This window comes from Ranitomeya imitator, chromosome 8 (genome assembly GCF_032444005.1).
Source record: "Ranitomeya imitator isolate aRanImi1 chromosome 8, aRanImi1.pri, whole genome shotgun sequence".
Classification (NCBI taxonomy): domain Eukaryota; kingdom Metazoa; phylum Chordata; class Amphibia; order Anura; family Dendrobatidae; genus Ranitomeya; species Ranitomeya imitator.
Genome location: NC_091289.1, coordinates 58,343,629 through 58,368,783, shown reverse-complemented (window position 1 = coordinate 58,368,783; position 25,155 = coordinate 58,343,629). Strand labels below are relative to the sequence as shown.

At 44.2% G+C, this 25,155-nt stretch overlaps 1 protein-coding gene across 3 annotated transcripts in view; it reads left to right on the top strand.

Moving 5' to 3' along the window:
- Positions 1-25,155, top strand: part of MGAT3 (beta-1,4-mannosyl-glycoprotein 4-beta-N-acetylglucosaminyltransferase) — a 73,272-nt gene that overhangs the window by 29,458 nt on the left and 18,659 nt on the right. The window contains exon 1 of one of the 3 annotated variants that reach the window (XM_069737000.1): positions 12,544-12,893. The exons of 1 other annotated variant lie outside the window; for it this stretch is intronic. In XM_069737000.1, coding sequence (XP_069593101.1) covers positions 12,820-12,893 — 74 coding nt within the window. In that variant the 5' untranslated portion in view covers positions 12,544-12,819. Of the gene's footprint in view, positions 1-12,543; positions 12,930-25,155 lie in introns of those variants that run through there. One more of the 3 variants, XM_069736999.1, reaches the window with a different exon arrangement.

Sequence of the window (25,155 nt, the reverse complement as noted above, 5' to 3'; positions counted from 1 at the left end):
ATATTTGTGTGACTTAGATAACAATCGCACCTCATTTTATGAGTAATTAATTCGGAAATATGCAGTAGATAATTCCAACAGGTTCACTTACTTTTCTTACAAATGTACTCCTGTATAAATCAACATGATAATATTTATAAGCTTTATGTTGTTTGGGGGGGGGGGGATAATGGAGTGTATGAGGCAGGCCAAGTGATTCTAAGGCCACTTTCACACTAGTGTATTTTGCATAAGTATTTAATAGCCAAAACCAGGGGTAGAGCACAAAGTATCCTGGAAAGGTTCATGACCTATTCAATGTACTGGAAACAATAGTAGTTTTGGCATACAAATACTAATGCAAAACTTTGTAAAAAAAAATGCTGCCATGTAAATGTGGCCATATATTCTGCACTCCTGCTCTGCCGCCTAAGAATCCGTTAGTATTGCCCAGGTCCCATGGAAATATAAAGGGACCTCTTCAACAGATTCATTCAGGCCTAAACACAGGCAACATGAAATACTGATAGGCTTCCTCATTATAAAGGATAAAAGACATTCTGTGATGTCCAACTGCAGACATAGGGTTAATCTGCAGGTAAATGGCATTGGCCACTTTACCATAGTCAGCTATAGGGAAAAAATGAAGTTATATCTTCCCTGCAGCTGCTCATTTCCTGTCATCGGGGCGGTGCAAGGAGTGGATCCAGCCATTGCTCACTATACTATGAGTGCGGGTGTAACCACTTCCCAATACTTTGATTGACAGTATGCTACATACATATGCGTCGCCCAGCCAGGGCAGTGGGGTATTCAGTTCCGGATCCAGCAGGGGGGATGTCACGGTGGCTGCGACCTGGTCTGTGGCCCTGGGGCTCAACGTTAAAGGGGAACGGTCTTTAAAGGGGAAAATGTTCAAAGTCTGTCGTGACGCCACCTGTGGTGTTCGGTCAGCAGTCGGACGCGCGCTGCATTGAAGGGGTCCCCTGGGGCCTGTTGTGGCAGCACGGGTGTTACACTTCCCACAGGTGAAGCGGGGTCCCAGGGATCCTAAGATGTGTGGCAAGGTGGTAAATGCCGACGAATAAGTGGAGGACACAAGTTGTAAGTCTTTACCTGGTTTACTGAAGTTAGCAGGCCACAGTCCAGGGTACCAGGCACGGATGATGGTATGGCCCGGCCGGCCCAGAGGCAATGGAGGGTTCCCTTTCCCAGTAGAGGTCCGTGAGCCTTTCCAACAAGCCCTGCTGTGTATGAAGTCCCTGCTGCCTGAAGCTTTCTGCAGAGTCCTCTATTCCCCCTGTCCTAAGACAGGTACCTGCATGACGGGCAGCTTGAGCCTTTTTACAGGGACTTTATCATGCCCCGGGCTCCTCGGGTGCTGCTGCGTCTCAGGTGTGGGCAATGTCTGTTTTATCTTATGCCTTCCGGTTCTGCCAAGTATCGTACAGTTCCACTAAGGCTTCGGGCTCCCGGTACCTGGCTTCTGCGCTGTGGCTCTGAGGGTGCCCGGTCACAGCTCCCCTCTGAGCCCTGTTCCTCTCCTTTGCTCCTTCCCTTTTGGCTACTCCACATCCAACCCTTCAGGTCTTCCTCCTTCCAGAGGCTGCAGCTCCCTCATGGCTGCCAGGCCTCTCTGTCTGCTCTGCGTCTCTCCTAGACGTCTGCTCTGCTTGGTCTCCCTGGACCATCTGCCTTGCTTGGTCTCCTAGGACCAACTACTGTCTAGCTCCTCCTCCAGGTCAGGAAACATATAGCTTAGGGAAGCTCCCCTGAATCCGGGTCCTGAGTTTCCCCTCCAGGCCTGGATTCAGAATGTGTTGCATGTGTGTGCCTTGAGCCAGGGGTGTCAAACTGCATTCCTCGAGGGCCGCAAACCATGCGTGTTTTCAAGATTTCCTTAGCATTGCACAAGGTGCTGCAATCATTATGTGTGTAGGTGATTAAATTATCACCTGTGCAGTAAAAGGAAATCCTGAAAACATGACCTGTTTGCAGCCCTCGAGGAATGCAGTTTGACACCCCTGCCTTAGGCTACTTTCACACTAGTCCGTCGGTACGGGCCGTCGCAAACCGTCGGCCCGACGTACCGACGGACAGTGTGATTGATTAGCACAACGTGGGCAGCGGATGCAGTTTTACAACGCATCCGCTACCCATAGTGAGTTCAGGGGAGGAGGGGCGGACCCAACGCACAAAAAAGCGTTACATTGAACGTTTTTTGTGCGTCGCGGCCGCCAAAAACACAACGCATCCGACGCAATGCGTCGCTAATGCAAGTCTATGGAGAAAAAACGCATCCTGCGGGCAACTTTGCAGGATGCGTTTTTTCTCCAAAACGACACATTGCGACGTCCGTCACATGACGCTAGTGTGAAAATAGCCTTACTATGCAGCGTCAAACACGCAGCGTTTCCTGAACGTGGAAACATACCCTTAAATATAAATCAATATCACCTTCTATATAGTAGTAACTATATGAAAAACTATTTAGAAAGTGTCAAGTGCAGCTAAGCATACCTAGAACGTTAAATGGGACTACTATTAGACAAGTATTAGACACTACTATCATATAAGAGCCTTAGTAGGATACAGCAATGGCAGCAGTGAAGTATGACTATTGTTTAAAGTTTGGTGACTTAAATAAGAATGTCTTTTATGCTGCATCCTAACATCTGAAATATCAGATTGATGAAATTACTTATTATACGGAGGTTAGATACTGTTCCCACTGCCCCGGGACACATACTCAATGCAGCAGTAGTGCAAGCGGTCAATCAAAATGTTGGGCAGTGATTCCAGCTACATTCATATAGTGGGTGGTAATGGTAATTGTTCCCCGTACTGCCCAGGTGACTAGAAGCGAATGGCTAACGAGAAGATAGAAGTTAGTTTTCTCCTGGTCACTGTAGCTCCAATAAGGCATCCAGATAGGATTTTACCACTATTTACCTGCAGATCTTTGGATAATACTGGTTCCCTTTAAAGATGGAGTATGTGAGCACAGAATGACCAAGTATAAGCGCTCGGTGCACACTTGGTGCGGCCAAACATTTACGTGCATGTTCCAACCTCCTTGTTCTCATCTATCTCCGCACTTCTCTGCTCTATGAAGTCAGAGCTGTCAATCAAGAAAGCGATACAAACAGGCGGGAAGGCATCCGTAAATATTTGGCCACACCAAGGGTGCACCGAACGCCTGCACTTGGTTTGAACAGTCATTCTGTGCAGACAGAGTCCCTTTAAGGCCGGGGTCACACTAGACCGTAATACGGACGAGTGCAATGCGATAAAAAAATCGCATAGCACTCGTCCCAATGTTAATCTATGGGGCAGCTCCCATCATCCGATATTTTCTCGGCCGTATTCAGGATCCGAGTGAAATTGCAGCATGCTGCGATTGTCAGCGTTTCTCGGCCGAGAATCGCCAATGAAAGTCTATGGGGGTGAGAAAAAATAGCACAGCACACGGACCATCAGTGTGACTTGCGAGAAATTCTCAGGCATTGGGCAGGTGACAGGAAAGGCTCAGCCATTATTTGCTCATTTTGCAAGTGTGTGAGAAAATCTCACCACACGGATGCCATACGGATGTCACACGGATCATTTGATGCGAGAAAATCGCATCCTCGCACTGCACACGGATCACTGTTTTGGTAACATTTGTGCGATTCTCGTCCGTCAAAAACGGACCGTTTATTTATACGTTGTGTGTGTCCCCGGCCTAAGTCTTACTCTGAAACTCTGCTGTTCCGTATACACAAATAGAGAATGATCTGTAAGTGAAACCCAGCCAGGTGGGCAGAAGCCGCAGGGGATCCACCCGACGGAGACTTGTCCCTGTGCCCAGCTCTTTTTAGCAGCATGTATTCTCTAAAATGGTGCAGTGTTTAAGAGTAAAATGTCATTCATTGTATTGGGGATCTGGTTGGCATTTCGTTCTGGATCAGCAGGAATCTGCAGACCGGTTCCCTCTAAAATTCACAGCCAGTTTATTCATTCATTTTGATATATAAAAATAAACTTGAGTTGACAGCGCAGAGTATAAGTTAACAACTGGTAGTAAATGATGGCATTGTGCTCGCTTGTACTTAGACTGGCGTCCTTTGTGGCTGAAATGCCATCTGTGTAGACTTGTAACAATAGCCTGTCCAGTGGGTCGGCTCGGCAGCGCTGCCGTCCGCGTACACTGAGGAGGCTTGTTCTCCAGTAATGCTAATTTATGACATTTAAAAATCTAAGGCTGGAACGTCATATCCCGAAAACACAAATGAGTTGTGTGTGTTGGACAGCGAGCTGTGTTATGTGTGATACTATGTGTGATACTATGTGTGATACTATGTGTGCTATCCAGGCCAAGTGTGAGTATAAATCAATGCCATGTGTACGCCAGTACTAGCTGACCGGCCTGGAATGTGCACTAATGGTCCACCGGCTGCGAAACGTGTGGCTACTTATTTACAGACAGGCTGGGATGTGGTTGCAAACACATCTGCTTGTTGGAGTAAAAAAAAAAATCACCGCCTGCATGATTGCTGCCTTTATAAATCCTGTGTCTACAAAACAAGGTTTTCTCTGAGCCAGAGCCAAGATAAAAACCCTTTATGTCACTTAGAAATCGGTAACGCTTCATTCATGGTCAAAAGAGAAGAAAATATTTCATAGCAAATGTCTGGATGTCAAAAACTGTACAATATTTGATATGAATCACTATTGAAAGAAGCAGAGTAGAGCCCTGTGCACACAAGGGCATCACCAGTACGCTGTATTGTACATTGTCCCTAAACTGCCGCCATATTGACGGTTTTTGCCATAGATAAAGTAGCACATGGTACCGGAAGAGGACGCATCATTGGTGCAAGCGATAAGGGGGTCCACATCCATCTCCAAAGCAGCTTTCCCCACAGACACAAAAAGGGGCGCACATGCGGTCCTTGCACAGGGGCCTTCCTCTGACAGTAAAACACATAGCTTTTCCTTGCCTTTGTCGAGGGTCCAGTCCTTGGTGGCAGCTGGACCTGGGCAGTCTTCACTTCTTCCGGTGGTCTCCCTGTGGGCATCGGCATTTACTAGACCCCTGACATCATTATGTTGTGTGGAGTCCAGTAAACGACAGAGGCAAAAAAAACCCAGTTCGTTTTGGACTCAGTGCCATATTTTTATGCTACGTGCCAATAGAACTCCAAAAAGGGATATTCCCATCTCAGCCATTCACTTCCATACAAGTGAGTAGGAGTTTTAGTTAGGCCTTTTTTATAATCCTGGCCGCAACGTAGACAGACAAATCATAACGAGAGGTATTAAAAAGGCTTGATGGGAAACGTAGTTTATAGAATGTGTTTCTATTCTACATTTTCACCCCTTGTAACCATAAACTGCTGTCTGCAGCATCATAAAGTTAATGTTTTAATATGTGTAGATAAAAATGCCCCTTCTGCTGATCAAGGCAGGTCACAGTGGCCGGCCGCCACTGCTCCATAAGTTATAATCTAAATTTGGTGCAAATAAATCCAACTTTTTTTTTAGTTAGACTGGCACAACAAATTAAGTCATAGGGCCAAATCCATCATTTGCATTTTTTTTTTTAAGTCTTTTTTTTTTTTCATGGTAGTTACTGACTTTTTTTTAACCAAATTCTTTAACGTGTTGCACGTGGTTTATGAATTTTATACAGCTCTCTTTCCGTCTTTTTTCTATTACTTTTTAAAAATTACCGTAAGCAAAAATTACTGACTTTTATATAAAATTACTCCAAAGCAGTATTAGGGGAAATCTGCAACAAATTTGCAACTTTTTTTTTTTTTTTTTAAATCGCAACTGATGAATCAGGTGAAGAAGACATCAGGAAACCTTAAACTCCACCCACAGTGGAGAATTTGAAAAAAAAAAACAAGAAAACAAAAGACAAACTAGACTTTAAAATAAGGGGCAAATGGAAAAGTGAATTTGGTGCAAACAAATAAATGGATTGCAAAATGCAAAATTCAACAACAACAAAAAAAACAGGTGAAAATGCAATAACGAATCTGGACCTTACTATTGTATAAGGGTATGTGCACACATAGAAAGTTCCTCTGCGGATTTTTCCGCAGCGGATTTGATAAATCCGCAGTGCAAAACCGCTGCGGTTTTTCCTGCGGATTTATCGCGTTTTCTATTGCGGATTCCGCTGCGGTTTTACATCTGCAGTTTTCTATTGGAGCAGAAGTAAAAACGCTGCGGATTCCGCACAAAGAATTGACATGCTGCAGAGAATAAAACGCGTTTTTTTCCGCAGCATGGGCACAGCGTTTTTTGTTTCCCATAGGATTACATTGTACTGTAAACTCATGGGAAACTGCTGGGAATCCGCAGCAAAATCTGCATCGTGTGCACATACCCTAAGGCTGTGGCATTGCGTAGAAGAAAATAATATAAGATGCATTTTATAGAGGTTAGATGTAAACAGAACACTTATAAGATTAGTGTCACTCATCCTATGTAGTAGACCATTAGCAGATGTATTTGCACAATGGGCTGTGCCCCTGGTTTATGCCAGTCTTTACAACCTTTGAAGACTCGTATTTATGAGCATTCCAGACAATGAATATCAAATCCTAGAGGCACAAGGTACACACATTCCTCTTATTCAGACTTCCCAGATAAAGAAGCCTCAATCCGTCGGCATTATTGGTGTTATATGTATATGAACACTTACCTTACGTCAGAAAAGAAGGAGATTTTCCAGGACAGAATTTCTTCACACATCAACTGTAGGATGTTTGTTCTCCTGTACGTCTTTAAAAATAAAGGGGGATATCAAATCCGTAAAGGTGAAGTGAAACACGATCTAATATTTCCTTATGGAATGATTTCCCTCTCTGTGATCTTCTCGTCAAGGACCATATTCTACCCTAGTAGAGAATATCTAAAATGGCATGAGATGAAATATCACTTTTTATTTTTTATTTTATATAGCACTGTCTTGTGAAGATAAGCGGACGTGTACTTTTATTTAGAAAAATCCACCACCCTATGGGAGGTGGAGCCGCATATTCATTACTGTAAATGAGCGGCCCCACATGACCGCTCATACAGTACAAGGTGTGGCCAGGACAGGAAGCAGCGAGGGACACGGGAGCCGGGTGAGTATTTTAATCACAGCAGGGGGGTGACCTGGATCTGGATTTTACACACTATTATTCATATCTACTCTACAGCAAACGCTGCTGCAGGGAAGATATGAATGGCGGATTCAGCACCAGTGGGGGGGACAGCGCTAAATGTAGCGCTGTCTCCTGCACGGCACACGGACAACTTGTGCGGTACGTGTTTTACACGGACCCATTGACTTTAATGGGTCCGTGTAATCCGTGCGCTCCCACGAACACTGACATGTCTCCGTGTTTGGCACACGGAGACACGGTCCGCAAAAAATCAATGACATCTGCACAGATGCATTGATTTTAATGTGTCTACGTGTGTCAGTGGCTCCGGTACGTGAGGAAACTGTCACCTCACGTACCGGAGCCACTGACGTGAAACCGGCCTTAATCCACATGTAATTGAGACTGAAGTGGCCTGGGCATGAGGCACTTCCCAAGCTAGTGCCTCCCTGGCTCTGCTCCCTGGCACTGTTTGATTCACAGCTCACTGACTTGACACTGAGCTCTCAGTCATGCAGAACGCTGTGGCACTAGGCAAGGAATAGAGTCAGGGAGGCAGAGGCTCGATAAGTGCTCTATTCACACCCAGAGCACTTCAACCTCATTTGCATATAGAATAAACCATGGATTTTTTGGGTTATGGAGCGCACTGGATTTTTTTTATAAATAAAAAAGGTACAAATCTGCTTATTTTTCAGCAAACTACATGTCAATATACCTAGTTTAGTTGGTTGGTGTTGGTTGTTTGATCATCATGTTAGATTTGCTTTCTTAAAGGGAACCTGTCACCTGAATTTGGCGGGACCGGTTTTGGGTCATATGGGTGGAGTTTTCGGGTGTTTGATTCACCCTTTCCTTACCTGCTGGCTGCATGCTGGCCACAATATTGGATTGAAGTTCATTCTATGTCCTCCGTAGTTCACGCCAGCGCAAGGCAATCTTACCACACCCCGGCAATGACTGACAGCCAGCTCTGTACTGATGCACTGAGAGGTGGTTATTAATGAGTGTGAAAGATAGTGATTGATGACCACTCGCAATATAGTAAGCGGTGACTGCCAATGATCCCTGCACCGTCCTATGACTAACAGCAAACAGCCACAGGGAAGATACAAGTTCATTTTCTCCCTGTAGCCATTTCTTCATCCGGCCATACAAAATTCCAACACCATTTACATGCCTATTTCCTTATATTTGCATGTAAATTGTGCGTTTAGGACATAACAGATCTATTTAAAAGTCATATCTGGCAGCACTGTTTTCACCCCCCAAAAAAGCTCTTGAAAATGCTGTAAAAAAAACCTACAACATTTAAATTGCTGCATGTCACGGCTCCCATATAGTCTAAAGTGGGAAAAAATATTGCCATTCATATGTCCTTCAGACTTGCTAAGTGAATCGTTTTACTAGCTTTGTTATTGTCAGATTGTTGACCTGAAAACAATGTCCTTTTGGTTTTTGCAGAATTGTTTTGTGACAAAGATCTTAATAAGCAGGAAACTCCATCGTTTGCATATTGTCCTGTTGAAGTGACATGTACATTTCACTGTAGAAACATTATTCTTCAAATGTAACAGTGGTGCTCTAAAATAGCTGCTCAACTTGTCAGAGAAGTGTTGTCATGCGAGACATGTCACCGTGTAGCCCCAGCCTTATGTTCGGGTGAAACTGGATTTTAAAGGGAACCTGTCACCCCGTTTTTTCAGTAGGAGATAAAAATACCGTTAAATAGGGCCTGAGCTGTGCTTTACAATAGGGTATTTTTTTGTCCCCTGTTTCTCCCCCACATCTTGCTTATGTTCCCGTTGGTGGCGTAGTGCTTCTCGCATGCACAAGTGCCGAATGCGTAGATGGAGTCTCCTGCTTCCCGGGGCTTCAGGAAAATGGCCGCGGGATGCCGCGCGTGCGCAGATGGACATCGCGGCGGCCATTTTCCTGAAGCCGAGTTCGAATCTAGGCTTCAGGAAAATGGCCGCCGCGATGTCCATCTGCGCATGCGCGGCATCCCGCGGCCATTTTCCTGAAGTCCCGGGAAGCAGGAGACTCAATCTGCGCACGCGCGGCCTCAGGAAGATGGCCGCGCCCGTCGAGAAACCGCTGAATAGCGGCGAGCGCGCTCTTTTTCTACAGCTGCGCAGTGCATTCGGCACTTGCGCATGCGAGAAGCACTACGCCACCAACGGGAACATAAGCAAGATGTGGGGGAGAAACAGCGCTGTGACCACGTCCATCTGACCTGACCAGCCTGATTGACAGGCGAAAAAGGCCACTTTTGTAAGGTATTTCGGCAGCATAGGTAGGGAATCGGGACAAAAAATGCCCTATTGTAAAGCACAGCTCAGGCCCTATTTAACGGTATTTTTATCTCCTACTGAAAAAACGGGGTGACAGGTTCCCTTTAAGGGACTTTTCACTTGTTTAGTAATTTCTTCTGAGGCTGAGCTGCACTAGAGTTGTTTGCAGGTCACTTATCCCCCATTAAAAACTAAGGGCCCGTTTAATCAAGGCATTTTCACCAGATTTCTGCTGTAAAACATCTCGAAATGTTGCAAACTTTTCAAAGTGGCTGCAGCTTGGATGGGGTGTGAGACTCGGCAAATTCATAAAAATCTACTCCACTTTCGTGGTCCTCGATGAATTTGTCACGTCTTACCAGGTGCGACTTCATTAAGACTGGGGTGCAAAATGCCAGACAGTGCATAGGAAACAAATTTTATGGGGTTTTTTTTGCATTTTGTTTTTCTGGTGTTCTTTACATCTAGAGAAGGCAATAGAACAAAATAAATACAACTAGAGATTGCCACATGAAAAATTTGCCAGTTTTATATTGCTTGATGCTGATTTTAATGTGCAAGGTCTTTTTTATTATTATTATTAGGCTGCTGTCACCCTATCAGTATTTGGTCAGTATTTTACGTCGGTATTTGTAAGCCAAAACCAGGAGTGGGTGATAAATGCAGAAGTGATGCATATGTTTCTATGATACTTTTCCTCTAATTGTTCCACTCCTGGTTTTGGCTTACAAATACTGATGTAAAATACTGACCATATACTGCTAGTGTGATGGCAGCCTTATTATCATCATCATTTAATAAAAAATAGATGTAACACTGACAGATTTCTTTGTTGGAGCCAGTCTGCCTATAAATGTCTGAATGCAAAAATTTCATAAAAATGCAAACTTGAAACAGCAGATGTGTCTACATAGCCAGTGTGAGTGCACTCCGAGGCCGCGCACCATCCGTGTGCTGGCGCACCAGGTCAGGTGGTGTATGTCCTCATCTGTTCCCTGCTTTTAGGCCAAAGTGTAAGCTGAAGTTCCAATGCAAAATCTATACCAGGCCCCCATATACCATTCAGAATATTTGTGACTTTATATGGCAGAGGTAATCCTTATAGTGACACCCCTGCTTTTAGACAACACCTCTGTACATGCAGCTTTTCATGAAACTTGATGTATTTTTTTTTATCACTTGACTTTGTACCTGAAAAAAAATTCCATATGAAATCGGAGGCAAATTGAGGTACAGTACAGATGCAGTTTTAAAGGGAGAGGCCTTAGGGTATGTTCACACTCCATTTTTGTTTATGTGGCTCCTATAGCAAATCTCTTCCTAAATCATCAGACACCATGTGAACATACGCTTAGTGTTAGGGAGCCATGTGGGTTCAGTAAGGCCGGTTTCCCACATCTGTGTTTTGGAGTGCGATGCGTAGACTAAGCATACATAAGACAGTCGCGTTCGGCTCTGTTGACCCATAAATGGTCCATGCACCTCCACGTAACACTGTCCCCGCCTTTGGACAAATCAGACATCAGGAGGAAGTGAGATCAGCCGCAGCCCGGACTTCCTCTGGATGTTCGATTTGTCCGAAGACGGGGACAGTGACACCAGTGCTGATTGGACGCCATGTACCATACAACCGCACTAGGGCGCCGGGAATGCGAGTGTAGACCTGGCGCTGGCACGGGAGGCGAGTATAATTTTTATTATTTTAGCGGGGCCAATGATGGGAATTAGTAGGGATTGTCCAAGTAGTGGACAACTTCTGTAACACAAGGAAAGCCTCTCCACCTACATAAGGACAAGGACTGCTCAGCAACAAGTCATGCAACTATTTTGGGGCTGTAATATTTATTTTCTGATATTTTCCATCACCAGGTCACATTACTAATGCACTGCAGGATGCAGCAGGCTCCATCAATGAAGGCGGAGGCAGCACAGGTGCAAAGAAACTGACGATAGCCTCTTACCCACCTACCATTCATGGAGAGGCAGTGTTGCTTAGGCTACGTTCACATTTGTGTTCTGTGTTGTGTCGGCGACGCAACGCACAACGCATGCAAAAACGCATTGTTTTGTGACGCATGCGTCCATTTTTGGCTGATTTTGGACGCAAAAAAAATGCAACTTGCTGCGTCCTCTGCGCCCTGACGCTTGCGCCAAAAAAGACGCATGCGTCACAAAACGCAAGACAACGCATGTCCATGTGCCCCCATGTTAAATATAGGGGCGCATGACCCATGCGTCGCCGCGGTTGCGTCCGACGCACCGCAAATGTGAACGTAGCCGTGTTACAAATTCACACACATAAGGGTGCTTTCACACTGCTCTTTGTCTTGTGTCTGAACCTCCCGCAAAGTGGGATTCAGGCATATGCGCCAGCGGAGCTATTCACTATAATGGTGCACGATACCACAAGCACCCCCGCCATGGCTGGTAGGTGTGTGAGTGGGTTTTCACCAGTATTTTCACCTGTGCTGCTCCAACCTTTATCATGGGGCTGCTGCATCTTGCAGTGCATTAGTAACGTGACCAGGTATATGGCTGGGTTTTTTTGTGATATTTTTTAGTGATTTTTTTTTTTTCTTTGAGGGGGGGGGGAGATTTATGTATTTTGCAGTGATTTGTTGCAATTAAAGCTGTGTTGCTGACATGTCACGTATGGCTTGCATTGAAGTCTATGGCAAGTATGTCACTTGCAACCAGCAACTGAAAATCGAACACATTTGCTGGTCGCAATGTGACACTGTGAAATCATTACCTCCAACATTGCGACCTGTAGCCTTAGCCTAAAACCAGTTGCCATGAAGGAGTTAGTGTATTGCAACTACAAATGCTAATATACGGTAGGTAGGAACTACCCTGATTAATGAACACTTATAGGTGGGTGCCTAATTAAAGAGATGTCAGCGTGTACCCGGGCAGAAGAAGCGGTGACCTGCCTCTGGTCTGCTCCTGCATTGTACATTCAAAGTAAGTGCCAGGAACCAACTTCTGGCTTTGACTCAAAAATGCACGTGTGATTTACGCCATAGGGGAGGTTTAGTTTCTGGCTGTCCGCCTTGTATTCACCTGTAGTGGTTTTCCAACAACCTGTGAAGAGATTACCTGGCTACCGACCGTATGAACACAGCCCATAGACAAACATGTAGCTGTGGACCTGCCTCCTGCTTAACACTACTTTAGCGTTCCATGCAGAGGACGGATGGGACTTTACACTGACGACTATCTGATTGCCTTTTGAACTCATTTGTGTCTATAAAACGAGCACTAAGTAAAGCCTTTCCCTCCTGTATCGCCTGCACTATGCTGTTCACCATCAGTGCACAAGCACACAACGCTGCCAGCTCTCTAGACAAGGAAAGCACAAGACACTGCTCAACTCCAGGAGAAATGCAATAGGATCCACCATGATAAAAGGAAAATACTACTTATACCGGATGAGGAGGAATTCCTATATGTCTCAAAAAGTCAAGCCGGGCAGGTACTGTGAATGTGCGCTTAATATGCTGTGCTTCAGGTATGTACCGACATAAGTCATCGGGCTGCTTCTTCTATCGGGTCTGTGGATGCAAGCTGGGAAATGGGACACAACTGGGATCAGTGAATGTGCGTAAACCAGTTTCACAGGGGTTCTGTTACCTTGTGATAGACATATATCATGACCGTATTGCTTGCGTGGACACATTAAAAATTGCGGTGTCCATTGCTGACCAAATTGTAACTACACGATAGTGAAAAGCTGTTTAGTAGTATCCATTAAAAATATAAAATTGTTATAATAACCAGGTATCATTAATAAAAAAAAAATATATATATGTATATATATATATATATATATATATATGTATTGCAACAATCAAATCCTTAAAGAACACTTGTGATTTATTAAGTAAAAAATGATCACTTTTTTTTATATACTCTACATTTCACAGTACAGCTGGTTATTGGGTGACTTATCTTCCCCATTGCCCCATTAACTGTTCTTCTGTAGAGATGTGAGAGATAAGGTGCAGATTGACGACCATCTTCCGCTCTTGGTCTACCCTTGCCTGCACTACTGTTTTGACACACAATAGGTGGAAATATAGACATTCATTTTTTTGTATTTTTGCTTATTTGATGCGGTTGGGTCAGACCGTTGCTTATCACCCCCCCTAGTTCCCAGCTTAATTAAAATCTGCTGAATATGGATGTTAATAGGTGAATTATGCACGGCTGGAAACAGGATGTCTATGACCAGTTCAGGGCTATTGCGATGTCATTCGGAAAACCTCTCCATTGTTTCCGTGTTATTCGTCTACTCATCGCTATTACATGGCTGTCTTCTCTGCTTTTAAACAATGATGGAAAGTCAGAACAAATCTGATGGTTAGGAAGCGTTGACCCCAAGATTTACAGAAACGGCACCTTAATAAGGTATAGGACGCGCTATGTCAGGCCTAGGCTCGAGGGGCTTTAAAGAGTCGGTCAGTAGTGGATCACAGATCTGGAGGGTGCGTCTTAGAAAGACCACCGCTTTCTTATGGCATTTAACGTCTAGGTCCATTTATGAGAAATGAGGCAGAGTTATCAAAGCTGATTTTGTTGGCCGTAGCAACTAATTAATGCAAAACCTTTATAATTTTCTATTGCAGCTTTAGAAATGAAAGCCATGCTTTTGGTTGCTATGGTTACTGTTAGGTTTGATAACGCTGTTCCAATGTGTTGTCTCCTGACCAAAGAGTAGACATGATGGCAGGTGACGCTGTCCGTAAGGGTTCTGAACCCTTCAAAGCCCCCTGATATGGGTAACACTTTGCCTTAGGGCAGGTAGACATGACCATTCTAAAAGGTGGAACGTCACATGCACATATTGGTTCCGTGGGCTTGTCCATGTACTGATATCTGCACAACGGACCACGCTGGCACATACTGCATGGACCATTTGTGGTGTGTCCTGGCACACAGGTCATTATTGGGTCATTGTGCTAATATTTGAGCACACAGATGGCACAGTGACGGAATTTACTCGTGTCTGAACAAGCCCTAAGGACTGTTTTGGACGGTGATTTCAGCGCCAGGCGTACGATTGCTGACTTGAATTCTACAGTCTCATGGGCACATATGAAGCCTTGTGTTCTGGCTAGTACAACCACAGACCGAAATCACACTGAAACCGACCCGGGGCTGAATTTACAGACCACATTTTGCAGTCTCTCTCAATACATTTTCATTGGCTGTTGGGTTTTTTTTTTTGTATAAAGATCGGACCAAACCTACTTTAAAGTCTATGGCACAGTTATATGAGGTCTACATACTCTGTATATGGCATTTTTAAGGGTTAATTTATGAACATGCTTCTCGATTTAGATTTGGGGAAAAAAATGTTACAAAGCCTTTGCACCAAAAACACTTTGAGGCCACGGTCGGTATTTGGTCAGTATTTTACCTCAGTATTTGTAAGCCAAAACCAGGAGAGGAACAATCAGAGGAAAAGTATAATAGAAACACGTCACCACTTCTGTATTTATCACCCACTCCTGGTTATGGCTATAAATACTGAGGTAAAATACTGACCAAATACTGAATGTGTGAAGTGGCCTAAAACAAACCTCTTCAAAAAAAAAAAACTCACAAAATATTTTCCGTTCAATTGGACAGGCTTGTTTCAGATTAGTAAATTATCTTCGGAACGTCTCAGAATACAATCTGCAGCAAATACGAAACGTGTGAATTTACCCATTGCATTATGTAGATATTAATTACGGTATGTGTTTTGTTTTCTATTTATAACTAATAAAAGGGGTTTTCTCGTCTCATAAAGAACATATGCCTTGAACGTGAGAATGAATCAATGCTACGATGCTCTAGGGTGGCAAAGAATGTCACCATGAAGGGACCATGGCTCTCAGTGCTGCGGCCGCTTAGTTCTGATATGCCATCACTTTATGGTAGGGGGGAAATTACCGGAATTTGTCATATCCCAACCTTTCTGCACAGCCATGTAGGGCCCCTACAATAAAAAAAAAAAATCATACCTTTTTGGTTTAGTAATCTGTCGCGCCTCCTCCCCAGTTGAGCTGAAAATCAATTTAATCAATATGGTAATTAGGTCCTCAAGTGTACACTTTGTGTGGTCGAGCTGATAATTGCACTGATCTTCCCACTGCCAGGGCTGGTCATAGACCATTTTCTCTTCTGTCTGTTCAGACACTGTCCGAAAAGAAGCCTGTGAGTGCGTCCCAAAACTTGCCTAATATATAAATATATATATATATATATATATATATATATATATATATATATATATATATATATATATATATATATATATATATATTATACTTTTATTAAGCCCTACAGAGCAGCCGGTGGTAAAGGGCATGAAAGGAGTGCCACTTCCCCAAAACAAAACATGTTGGGCAATGTAAAAATTTCCATTGAGACAAAGATCCACCTCAAAAATGTTTTTTTTCTTTTTTTTTTCTTTTTAAAGAACAGACATTCTTAACCACCAAATACAGAACAACCAGTTTCGGCTTCTGATTCGGTTCACTACATAAACAGAATCTAAATGAAACAAGATAAACCAACACGCCCAGCAGAAAAATGAAGGAAACTATGTGGTAATCTTGTGATTTTTAGCAGTTTTGTTTATTTTATTCAAAAAAAGAATGTACCGTAGATCTCGGGAAAGGAGTTTTCTGCAAGTTTAAAATTTCTCCTATAAATTCAGTGAAGCTGATGGGTGGATTCTTCTCTTGTACAGTATAAATGATTCCAGCTATATCTCCTGCTTCCCGCACACACATGAATAACTTGGCCAAGTGCTAATGCGGTTTTTTTTTAGCACAGCAGCTTATATACCTATCTACTATACCAACAAAAGGATTGTGCACTCTTTTTCCAACATCTGCCAAGGGAGAATTGGGGAGCCGCCATACATATTCAGTTGTTGGCCATCAGTACCTTAATGCCGTACTGTACGTCTATGCTTCTGACTAAGGAGGAAGATGGTTAATTATTCTAGAATATTGTTGCTAATCTCATCCAGTTCTGCAAAACAGGAAAAGTAGAATGTGAAGGCTGACAGGAGCGGATTCTCTTGTTATCTTTCTCCTGGACTGTAGATATCAAGTTTGATCCTTGAACTCTTCTGTGCCAGATACAACACAACAAAGTGACTCCTATTCTTATTACTGCTTCTTTTCTCTGGAGTCTTGTGATGCTAGTAGCCTTTTCTTTGGGCATCATGTAGGTTTGCGTATTATGCTGTGTAGGTGCACGCGGCTTTTATTGGTGTAGTTCCACCAATGTATAGAACTTGCTCCTGTACTTAGTGGTAATTTATAATATTTTTTTATTTTTGGAGAGGGAGTGTTATCCTGTTATATTTTTATTTTAATGCTAGGAGGTGTTTTTCTGCTGAGTACTGTACTTTATAACCTACTAAGAGTTACGGGAAATACGTGACAACTTCTCTAAGCACACACTTGGTCAGTGATCTATTTCATATATTACTGCGTGTACCTCCAAAAAACGTGCATTTTTAAATTTTTTGTTATTAGTCATCCTGGACTGATTCCTTTTACTGTGACTGTCGAAGCTCTGACTGGCCCACAGAGGAGAAGATAATTCCCCTGGTGGGCCCGCCAACCTCCTGTATGACCAATACTTGGCACAATAGACTTGATTTTACTATGGATGTGCGTATATATCATAGAAAACTCACACTGTCCCGATCTATGTTTAGGAGTAAGGCCGGCGTCACACTCAGCGTAGGGAAATACGGTCCGTTTTTTATGGCCGTAATACGCAGAAATGTTCCCAAAATAGTGATCCGTATGTCATCCGTAGGCAGGGTGTGGCAGCATATTTTGCGCATGTCATCCTCCGTATGTAATCCGTATGGCATCCGTACAGCGAGATTTTCTCGCCGGCTTGCAAAGCAGACATCCAATGGATCCATGGGCTCAAATATTCGTTAAAACATATATACAGTATGTGTGTATATATATATATATATATATATATATATATATATATATATATATATATATATATATATATATATATATATATATATATAGCAGAAAAGCCGGTAATTCAATTGCTGGGTTTTGCTATCTCCTTCCCAAACCCGACATGATATGAGACATGGTTTACATACAGTAAACCTTTTCATATCCCTTTTTTTTTTTTTGCATATTCCTCACTACTAATGTTAGTAGTGTGTATGTGCAAAATTTGGGCGCTCTAGCTGGTAAAATAAAGGGTTAAATCGCGGAAAAAACTGGCGTGGGCTCCCGCGCAATTTTCTCCGCCAGAGTGGTAAAGCCAGTGACTGAGGGCAGATATTAATAGCCTAGAGAGGGACCATGGTTCTAGGACCCCCCCCTGGCTAAAAACATTTGCCCCCAGCCACCCCAGAAAAGGCACATCTGTAAGGCCGGGTTCACACTGCGTTCTGGCAGTCCGTTAGACGGACTACGTTACACCGCGGCATAAACGCAATGTAACGTAGTCCGTTAAGGCCGCCATTAATTCTTATGTCGGACGCATCGCTAGCACACGCCCACAATGGGCGTGCGCTAGGGACGTGCCGTCATTGAGTGACGGACCCTGAGACGCGGGCTGCAGCGTTTCCGGGTCCATCACTGGTAGCGCAGATAGAGCATCTGCTAGCTATCTGCGCTAGCGCGATGGAGAATGTCGGCACTTGCGTCAGCAGCCCGTTCACGTATGTGTTGAACGGGCTGCTGTTTAACGCAATGTGAACCTGGCCTAAGATGCGCCTATTCTGGCACTAGGCCACTCTCTTCCCACTCCTGTGTAGCAGTGGGATATGGGGTAATAAAGGGTTAATGTCACCTTGCTATTGTAAGGTGACATTAAGCCAGGTTACCGTATATACTCGAGTATAAGCCGACCCGAGTATAAGCCGACCCCCCTAATTTTGCCACAAAAAACTGGGAAAACTTATTGACTCGAGTATAAGCCTAGGGTGGAAATGTAGCATTTACCGGTGAATTTCAAAAATAAAAATAGATCATTATTTCCCCATAGCTGTGCCATATAGTGCTCTGCACCGTTCATATTGCCCCATAGATGCTGCACAGATGCCCCATATAGTGCTGTGTGCCGTTCATACTGCCCCATAGATGCTGCACAGATGCCCCATATAGTGCTGTGTGCCGTTCATACTGCCCCCATATAGTGCTGTGTGCCGTTCATACTGCCCCCATAGATGCTGCACAGATGCCTCATATAGTGCTGTGTGCCGTTCATACTGCCCCCATATAGTGCTGTGTGCCGTTCATACTGCCCCCATATAGTGCTGTGTGCCGTTCATACTGCCCCCATATAGTGCTGTGTGCCGTTCATACTGCCCCCATATAGTGCTGTGTGCCGTTCATACTGCCCCCATATAGTGCTGTGTGCCGTTCATACTGCCCCCATAGATGCTGCACATAAATCTGTGCTGCCGCTGCTGCTGCTGCAATAAAAAAAAACCACATACTCACCTCCCTTGATTGCAGCTCCCAGCGTCCGGTCCCGGCGCCTCCATCTTCCCGGCGTCTCTGCTCTGACTGATCAGGCAGAGGGCGCCGCGCACACTATATGCGTCATCGCGCCCTCTGCCTGAACAGTCAGAGCGCAGGCGCCGGGAAGATGGAGCGACGCCCGGCGGCTGGAACGCGGACAGGTGAATATAACATACTTACCTAGTTCCAGCGATCCTCGCGCTGTCCCTGCCTTCCTCCCCGTCTTCTGTGCTGCAGCATCTTCCTGTCAGCGGTCACCGGCACCGCTGATTAGAGAAATGAATAGGCGGCTCCGCCCCTATGGGAGGTGGAGCCGCTTATTCATATCTCTAATGAGCGGTCCCACGTGACCGCTGAAGAGGGGAAGACGCTGCAGCACAGAAGACAGGGAGGAAGGCAGGGACAGCGCGAGGATCGCTGGGACTAGGTAAGTATACCTCAGCGCCCTCTCCCCCTCACCCGCCGACCCCACCACTACCGTGACTCGAGTATAAGCCGAGGGGGGCACTTTCAGCCCAAAAATTTGGGCTGAAAATCTCGGCTTATACTCGAGTATATACGGTAATAATGGAGAGGTGTCAATAAGACGCCTATCCATTATTAATCCAATAGTAGTAAATGGTTAATAAAACACACACACATTATGAAAAAAATATTTTATTGAAATAAAGACACATGGTGTTGTAATAGTTTATTATACTCTCAATCCAATTGAAGACCCTTGTCACCTGAAACAAAGATAAAATAAAAAATCAACAATATCCCATACCTTCCGCCATTCAGTCTTGTCTCACGCTGTAAATCTATCTGAAGGGGTTAAATAATTTTACAAGCAGGAGCTTGCTAATGCAGCTGTGCTCCTGCCTGTAAAATCTGGGGAATGAATGGAAAGCAGGGGAACGTAGCCACCTAGACTTGCGGTGCTGCGCCCCCTGCTGGCATAACCTCAGATGAACTCGAGCGTGAGAAAATATTCCGAAAAATTCCCACGCTCAAGTGTGTATGCATGTGTATATATATGTGTGTGTCTGTATGTATGTATGTATGTATGTATGTGTGTGTGTATATATCTATAATATAACGCTGGGAGCGTCACTCTGTCCGAAGCCTTTATAGACTGCGCAGGCGCAAGCGCGGCGCAGTCTGGGCCTCACAGTGACGCTCCCGGGAGATCGCGGTATGCGTTCACACTGAACGCACACCGCGATCTCCAACAGAGAAGCAGGGACCGCCAGGAGGGTGAGTATCGGCCATATTCACCTGTCCTGCGTTCCACCGCTGAGCGCCGCCATCTTCCCGGTCTTCGGCCTGTGACCTTCAGTTCAGAGGGCGCGATGACGCGCTTAATGCGCGCCGGCGCCGCCCTCTGACTGAACAGTCACAGCCAGGAGACCGGGAAGATGGTGGCGCCCAGCGGTGGAACGCAGGACAGGTGAATATAGTAAGTGCTGGGGGGCCTGAGCTGGCGGCGATACCGGCACCTGACCCCCACAGCGCGCCGGTGTCCCCGCCTGCTCAGGCCCCCGGATGGGTGCAGCACATGACAGGATGGGGACGCAGGATGGGTGCAGCACATACCAGGATGGGGACGCAGGATGGGTGCAGCACATGACAGGATGGGGACGCAGGATGGGTGCAGCACATACCAGGATGGGGACGCAGGATGGGTGCAGCACATGACAGGATGGGGACGCAGGATGGAGCAGCACATAACAGGATGGGTGCAGCACATGACAGGATGGGGGCGCAGGATGGGTGCAGCACATGACAGGATTGGGACGCAGGATGGGTGCAGCACATGACAGGATTGGGACGCAGGATGGGTGCAGCACATGACAGGATGGGGATGCAGGATGGGTGCAGCACATGACAGGATGGGGACGCAGGATGGAGCAGCACATGACAGGATGGAGACCATATACCAATATAAATGCTCGCCACCCGGGCGTAGAACGGGTTCAATAGCTAGAATATATATATATATATATATATATATATATATATATATATATATATATATATATATATATATATAAATTTTTTATTTTATTTTTTTAATTTATTTTAGCTGTTCTAGTCTAACCTGTCAGTGTGATTTTACTGTACACCGCACTGAATTGCCGGCTTTTCTATAGAACACCGCTGCGTATTTCTCGCAAGTCACACTGTTGGTCCGTGTGTAATCCATATTTTTCTCGCCCCCATTGACTTTCATTGGCGGATTTTTTGCACAATACGCTGACACGCAGCATGCTGCGATTTTCTACGGCCGTACAATACCGTATAATACGGATGCGTAAAATACGGCAGATAGTAGCTGCCCCATAGAAAATCATTGGTCCGTGTGCAATGCGTATTTTTTGCGCCTCTCATACGTCTGTAAAACTCGCTAGTGTGATTAAACAAGAAAAGAGATGGAGGGAGACCATACATATAATAATATGCACACCTATGGAGAAAAAAAAAAGTTTATTGCCATACCATGGTTAAAACTTGAAATACTAAAACACAGACACCATGAATTCATAAAGTATAAATGTCACTTTCCTGCTTCGTTGTATCTGTAACATGATACAAGGGACCCGATATAAACACAACAGGAACCAAACAGTAGATGAGAATATACTATATCGGAATAAAATGGTATGCTCACATGTACAAAATTAGATATTTTAATAAAATGATAAAAAAATAATTTGCCAATTAGATAAAGGAGTGTGTGTGCGAGGGATATATATATATATATATATATATATATATATATATATATATATATATATATATATATATATATTTCTCATCCACTTTTCTTTTTGGTTCCTATTGTGTTTTATATTGGGTCTATTGTATCATGTTACTGACACAACGAAGCGTGACATTTATAGTTTATGCATTCATTGTGTCGTATTGTATTTACAGTAATATGAAAAAGTTTGGGCACCCCTATTAGTCTTAAGCTTAATGTTTTTATTTGTTTTTTGTTTTTTTGCAACAGCTATTTCAGTTTCATATATCTAATAACTGTTGGACCCAGTAATGTTTCTGCCTTGAAATGAGGTTTATTGTACTAACAGAAAATGTGCAATCTGCATTCTAAAGGCTGGATCTGGTATTGCAGCTCATTTCCATCCAAGTGAGCAGAACTCTGTACTTGCATTTCTTGCACCTTGTTAGTATGCATCTTGCTTTATTGGATTCTTTATGCGCTGACGAGCTAGAAAATGATTTTCCTATCCCGGGCCTAGGGTGCATCAGCAATGCAGCAGACAGATTTAGAGCTGTATCCGGCAGTCCTGAGAGTGTGGAAATTATAGATTTTCCTAGGAATGCTTACATGAACTTTGCTCTGTATATGAAAGTATCTACATGTGGGACACATTCCCCCGGTGGAACGAGAGGCCACTTTCTCAGGCTCTTCTGCAGTTGAGCGTGATGTTGTTCCCAGCTCCCTTTTATCTTGGGGCTGTATTGGAACACGCATCATTTAGTTTTCAGCCTCGTCAATACGTGACTTCTCCCATCCATTTTTTTTTTTAGGAGAGTCCCAGTGGTCTTCTAGCAATCTGTAATTTCTTAAGATTTTTCCTTCTCATTCCCAAAAATATGTTTCTGCCAATGTCCACGTAGTGCTTTCTTCCACTCGCTGAGTCCGGGCAGATCCACAGGACAACTACATATTTGTCCAATGTTAAAAAGTAGTAACCATTGGTTATTGTAGATGTTCGTAAAGCTCACATTTAGCTGTACCTACCTTGCCTGCTTTTTACCACCTAAAACCATTAATCTTCTCATTGGATGTCGCCTCTTTAGAGGACATTCACAAGTGGCAGATTTTTGCAGACATTTCTGACTATTCCTTTCATGTTTAGTCACATAAAGTTCTGCAGCAGAGCTGCCACATGTGAACGTGCCCGTACCAGGTTATGTCCTGCCTGGTCAGACATCTGCAATGTATCCCTGTATTGCTAATGGGTAAAATCCTCTAAATTGTGAATGGGATCTTGATTCACAAAGTCCAGGGAGTTCCGCAAGGTAGCAGCACAAAAAATAGGCTTAAATTGCGTGTTTACCCAATTATTCGAATTTGAGCACAAATGTAGCAATCCCAGCTGCCATTATTGGTAGGAGCCACTAAGGCCTCATTACTGGACAGCGTGCGGGGTTTGTGTTTGCTCCAGTGAGACCGCGCCATTCTTGTAGCATTTCGCATCTGGCCATGGATGTCTGACTCTGTTGTGTTTGGCTGAGGCATAAAAATCTGACCAGACCCCACTATTACATGGGAATCTGGTGTAACAAATGTCTGTGGTTAGTTTCAGTGAGTAAATCTGGGGGAGTAGAGTTTTGATCGTTTTAAAATTGCCACTAAAAAAAAAAAAAAATCACAAAAAATCGCATCGTAGAGGGTTATCCAAGTTTTTTAATTAAAAAAAAACAAAAACCTGCAAATGATACAATACAAAAAGAAGAAACCCTACTCACTATCTCTCCCTCCATCCTTTCTTCTGCTATTGAGGTAACATACTCCATTCTAGTCATGTGAATTATCCCTATAATCCTGGACGTCTATCTGAGGTGGCTTTAACCCTACAGGTACCCCAGTTACAGAAAGCGTCTCCAGTGATAAAACGCCCAAGTTCTGCCTTATTTCTGCTAATTATGAAGTTATGTCTAATTATACATTTTTAAGTAATCGTGACTTGTTCATGCCAAAGGACTTTTCGGCATCCTCTGTAAAAATTCCAGACACCCTCACATTTGGCCACCAGGTCATAGCATAGGAATTTTAGTCTTGCAAAACAGAACTTTCACATATGAATCACTATTTTTCCCATTATATTAGGCCGAGCATATCCCATATTTCCCAATAGAAATGTATTGCTGAAGTGATAAACTTCCGTGTGCTTTTGGAGGTAGATCGGGCTCTCCTGGTCACCAATGCTATATAATAGGTATTTCCCTTGGCAGCCATTCATTGCTGAAATGGGATTATATGTCTCTGTGCGCTGGCGACTGTGGAAAAGCAGCAAGGGCTATGCTACCCTGGTACAAAACTCCCAACATTACTGTACCCGCCATTGTTGTATTTATTTTGGTTGGTTTATATTAAATGGCTTGTATAGTAAGAGAACAACACCCATGTCTACTGCTTAGCCAAGCAGGGGTTAACGTATGTTTTATGCCATTATGTATAGACCTTTAGCTATTTTGTACACTATAAAGAACAGGAGAATCCATGTATGAAGTGAGCTATATAACTAACACACTGCTCAAAAAAAATAAAAGGAACACTTAGTGTGGTGTTTAACTCCAAGTCAATCACGTGTGAAATTAACCTGTCCAGTTATGAAACTACACTGATTGCGAATCAATTTCTCCTGCTTTTGTGGAAATGGGACAGAGATCATGGGCAATTAGCAAGACAACCCCCCACCCCTATTAAAGGAGTGGTTCTGCAGGGGGTGACCACAGACAATTTCTCTGTTCTTATCATTTTTGGCTGTTTTGGTCCCTTCTGCATTTTGCCATTGCTCTAACTCACAGAGGTACGTACAGTAGCATGAGGCAGTGTTTACTACCTACAGACGTTGCTCAGATAGTGAAGCTCACCCAGGATGGCATATCAGTGCGAGCTGTGGCAGGAAGAGTAGCTGTGTCTGTCAGCACAGTGTCCAGAGAATGGAGCAGATACCAGGAGATGTGGAGGGGCTGTAAGAATGCAACAACCCAGCAGCAGGACCTCTGGCTCCTTTGTGCAAGAAGGAACAGGAGGAGAAGTTCCAGAATCCTGCAAAATGACCTCCAGCAGGCCACTAACATCCATGTGTCTGCTCAAACTGGCAGAAACAGACTTCATGAGGGCCTGATGGCCACAAGTGGGTGTTGTGCTTACAGCCCAACACCGTGCAGGGCAATTGGCATTTGCCAGAGAACACAAAGATTAGCAGATTTGACATTGGCGCCCTGTGCTCTTCATGGATGAGAGCAGGCTCACACTGACAGTCTGGAGACACTGTGGAGAATGTTCTGCTGCCTGTAACATCCTCTAGCATGCTCGGTTTGGCAGTGGGTCAGTGATGGTGTGCGGAGGCATTTCTTTGAAGGGCCACACAGCCCTCCATTTGATAACCATAGGAACACTGACTGCCATGGTTCCGGGATGAGATCCGCAGAGCCCTTATGAGACCATATGCAGGTGCTCTGGGTTCTTTCTGATGA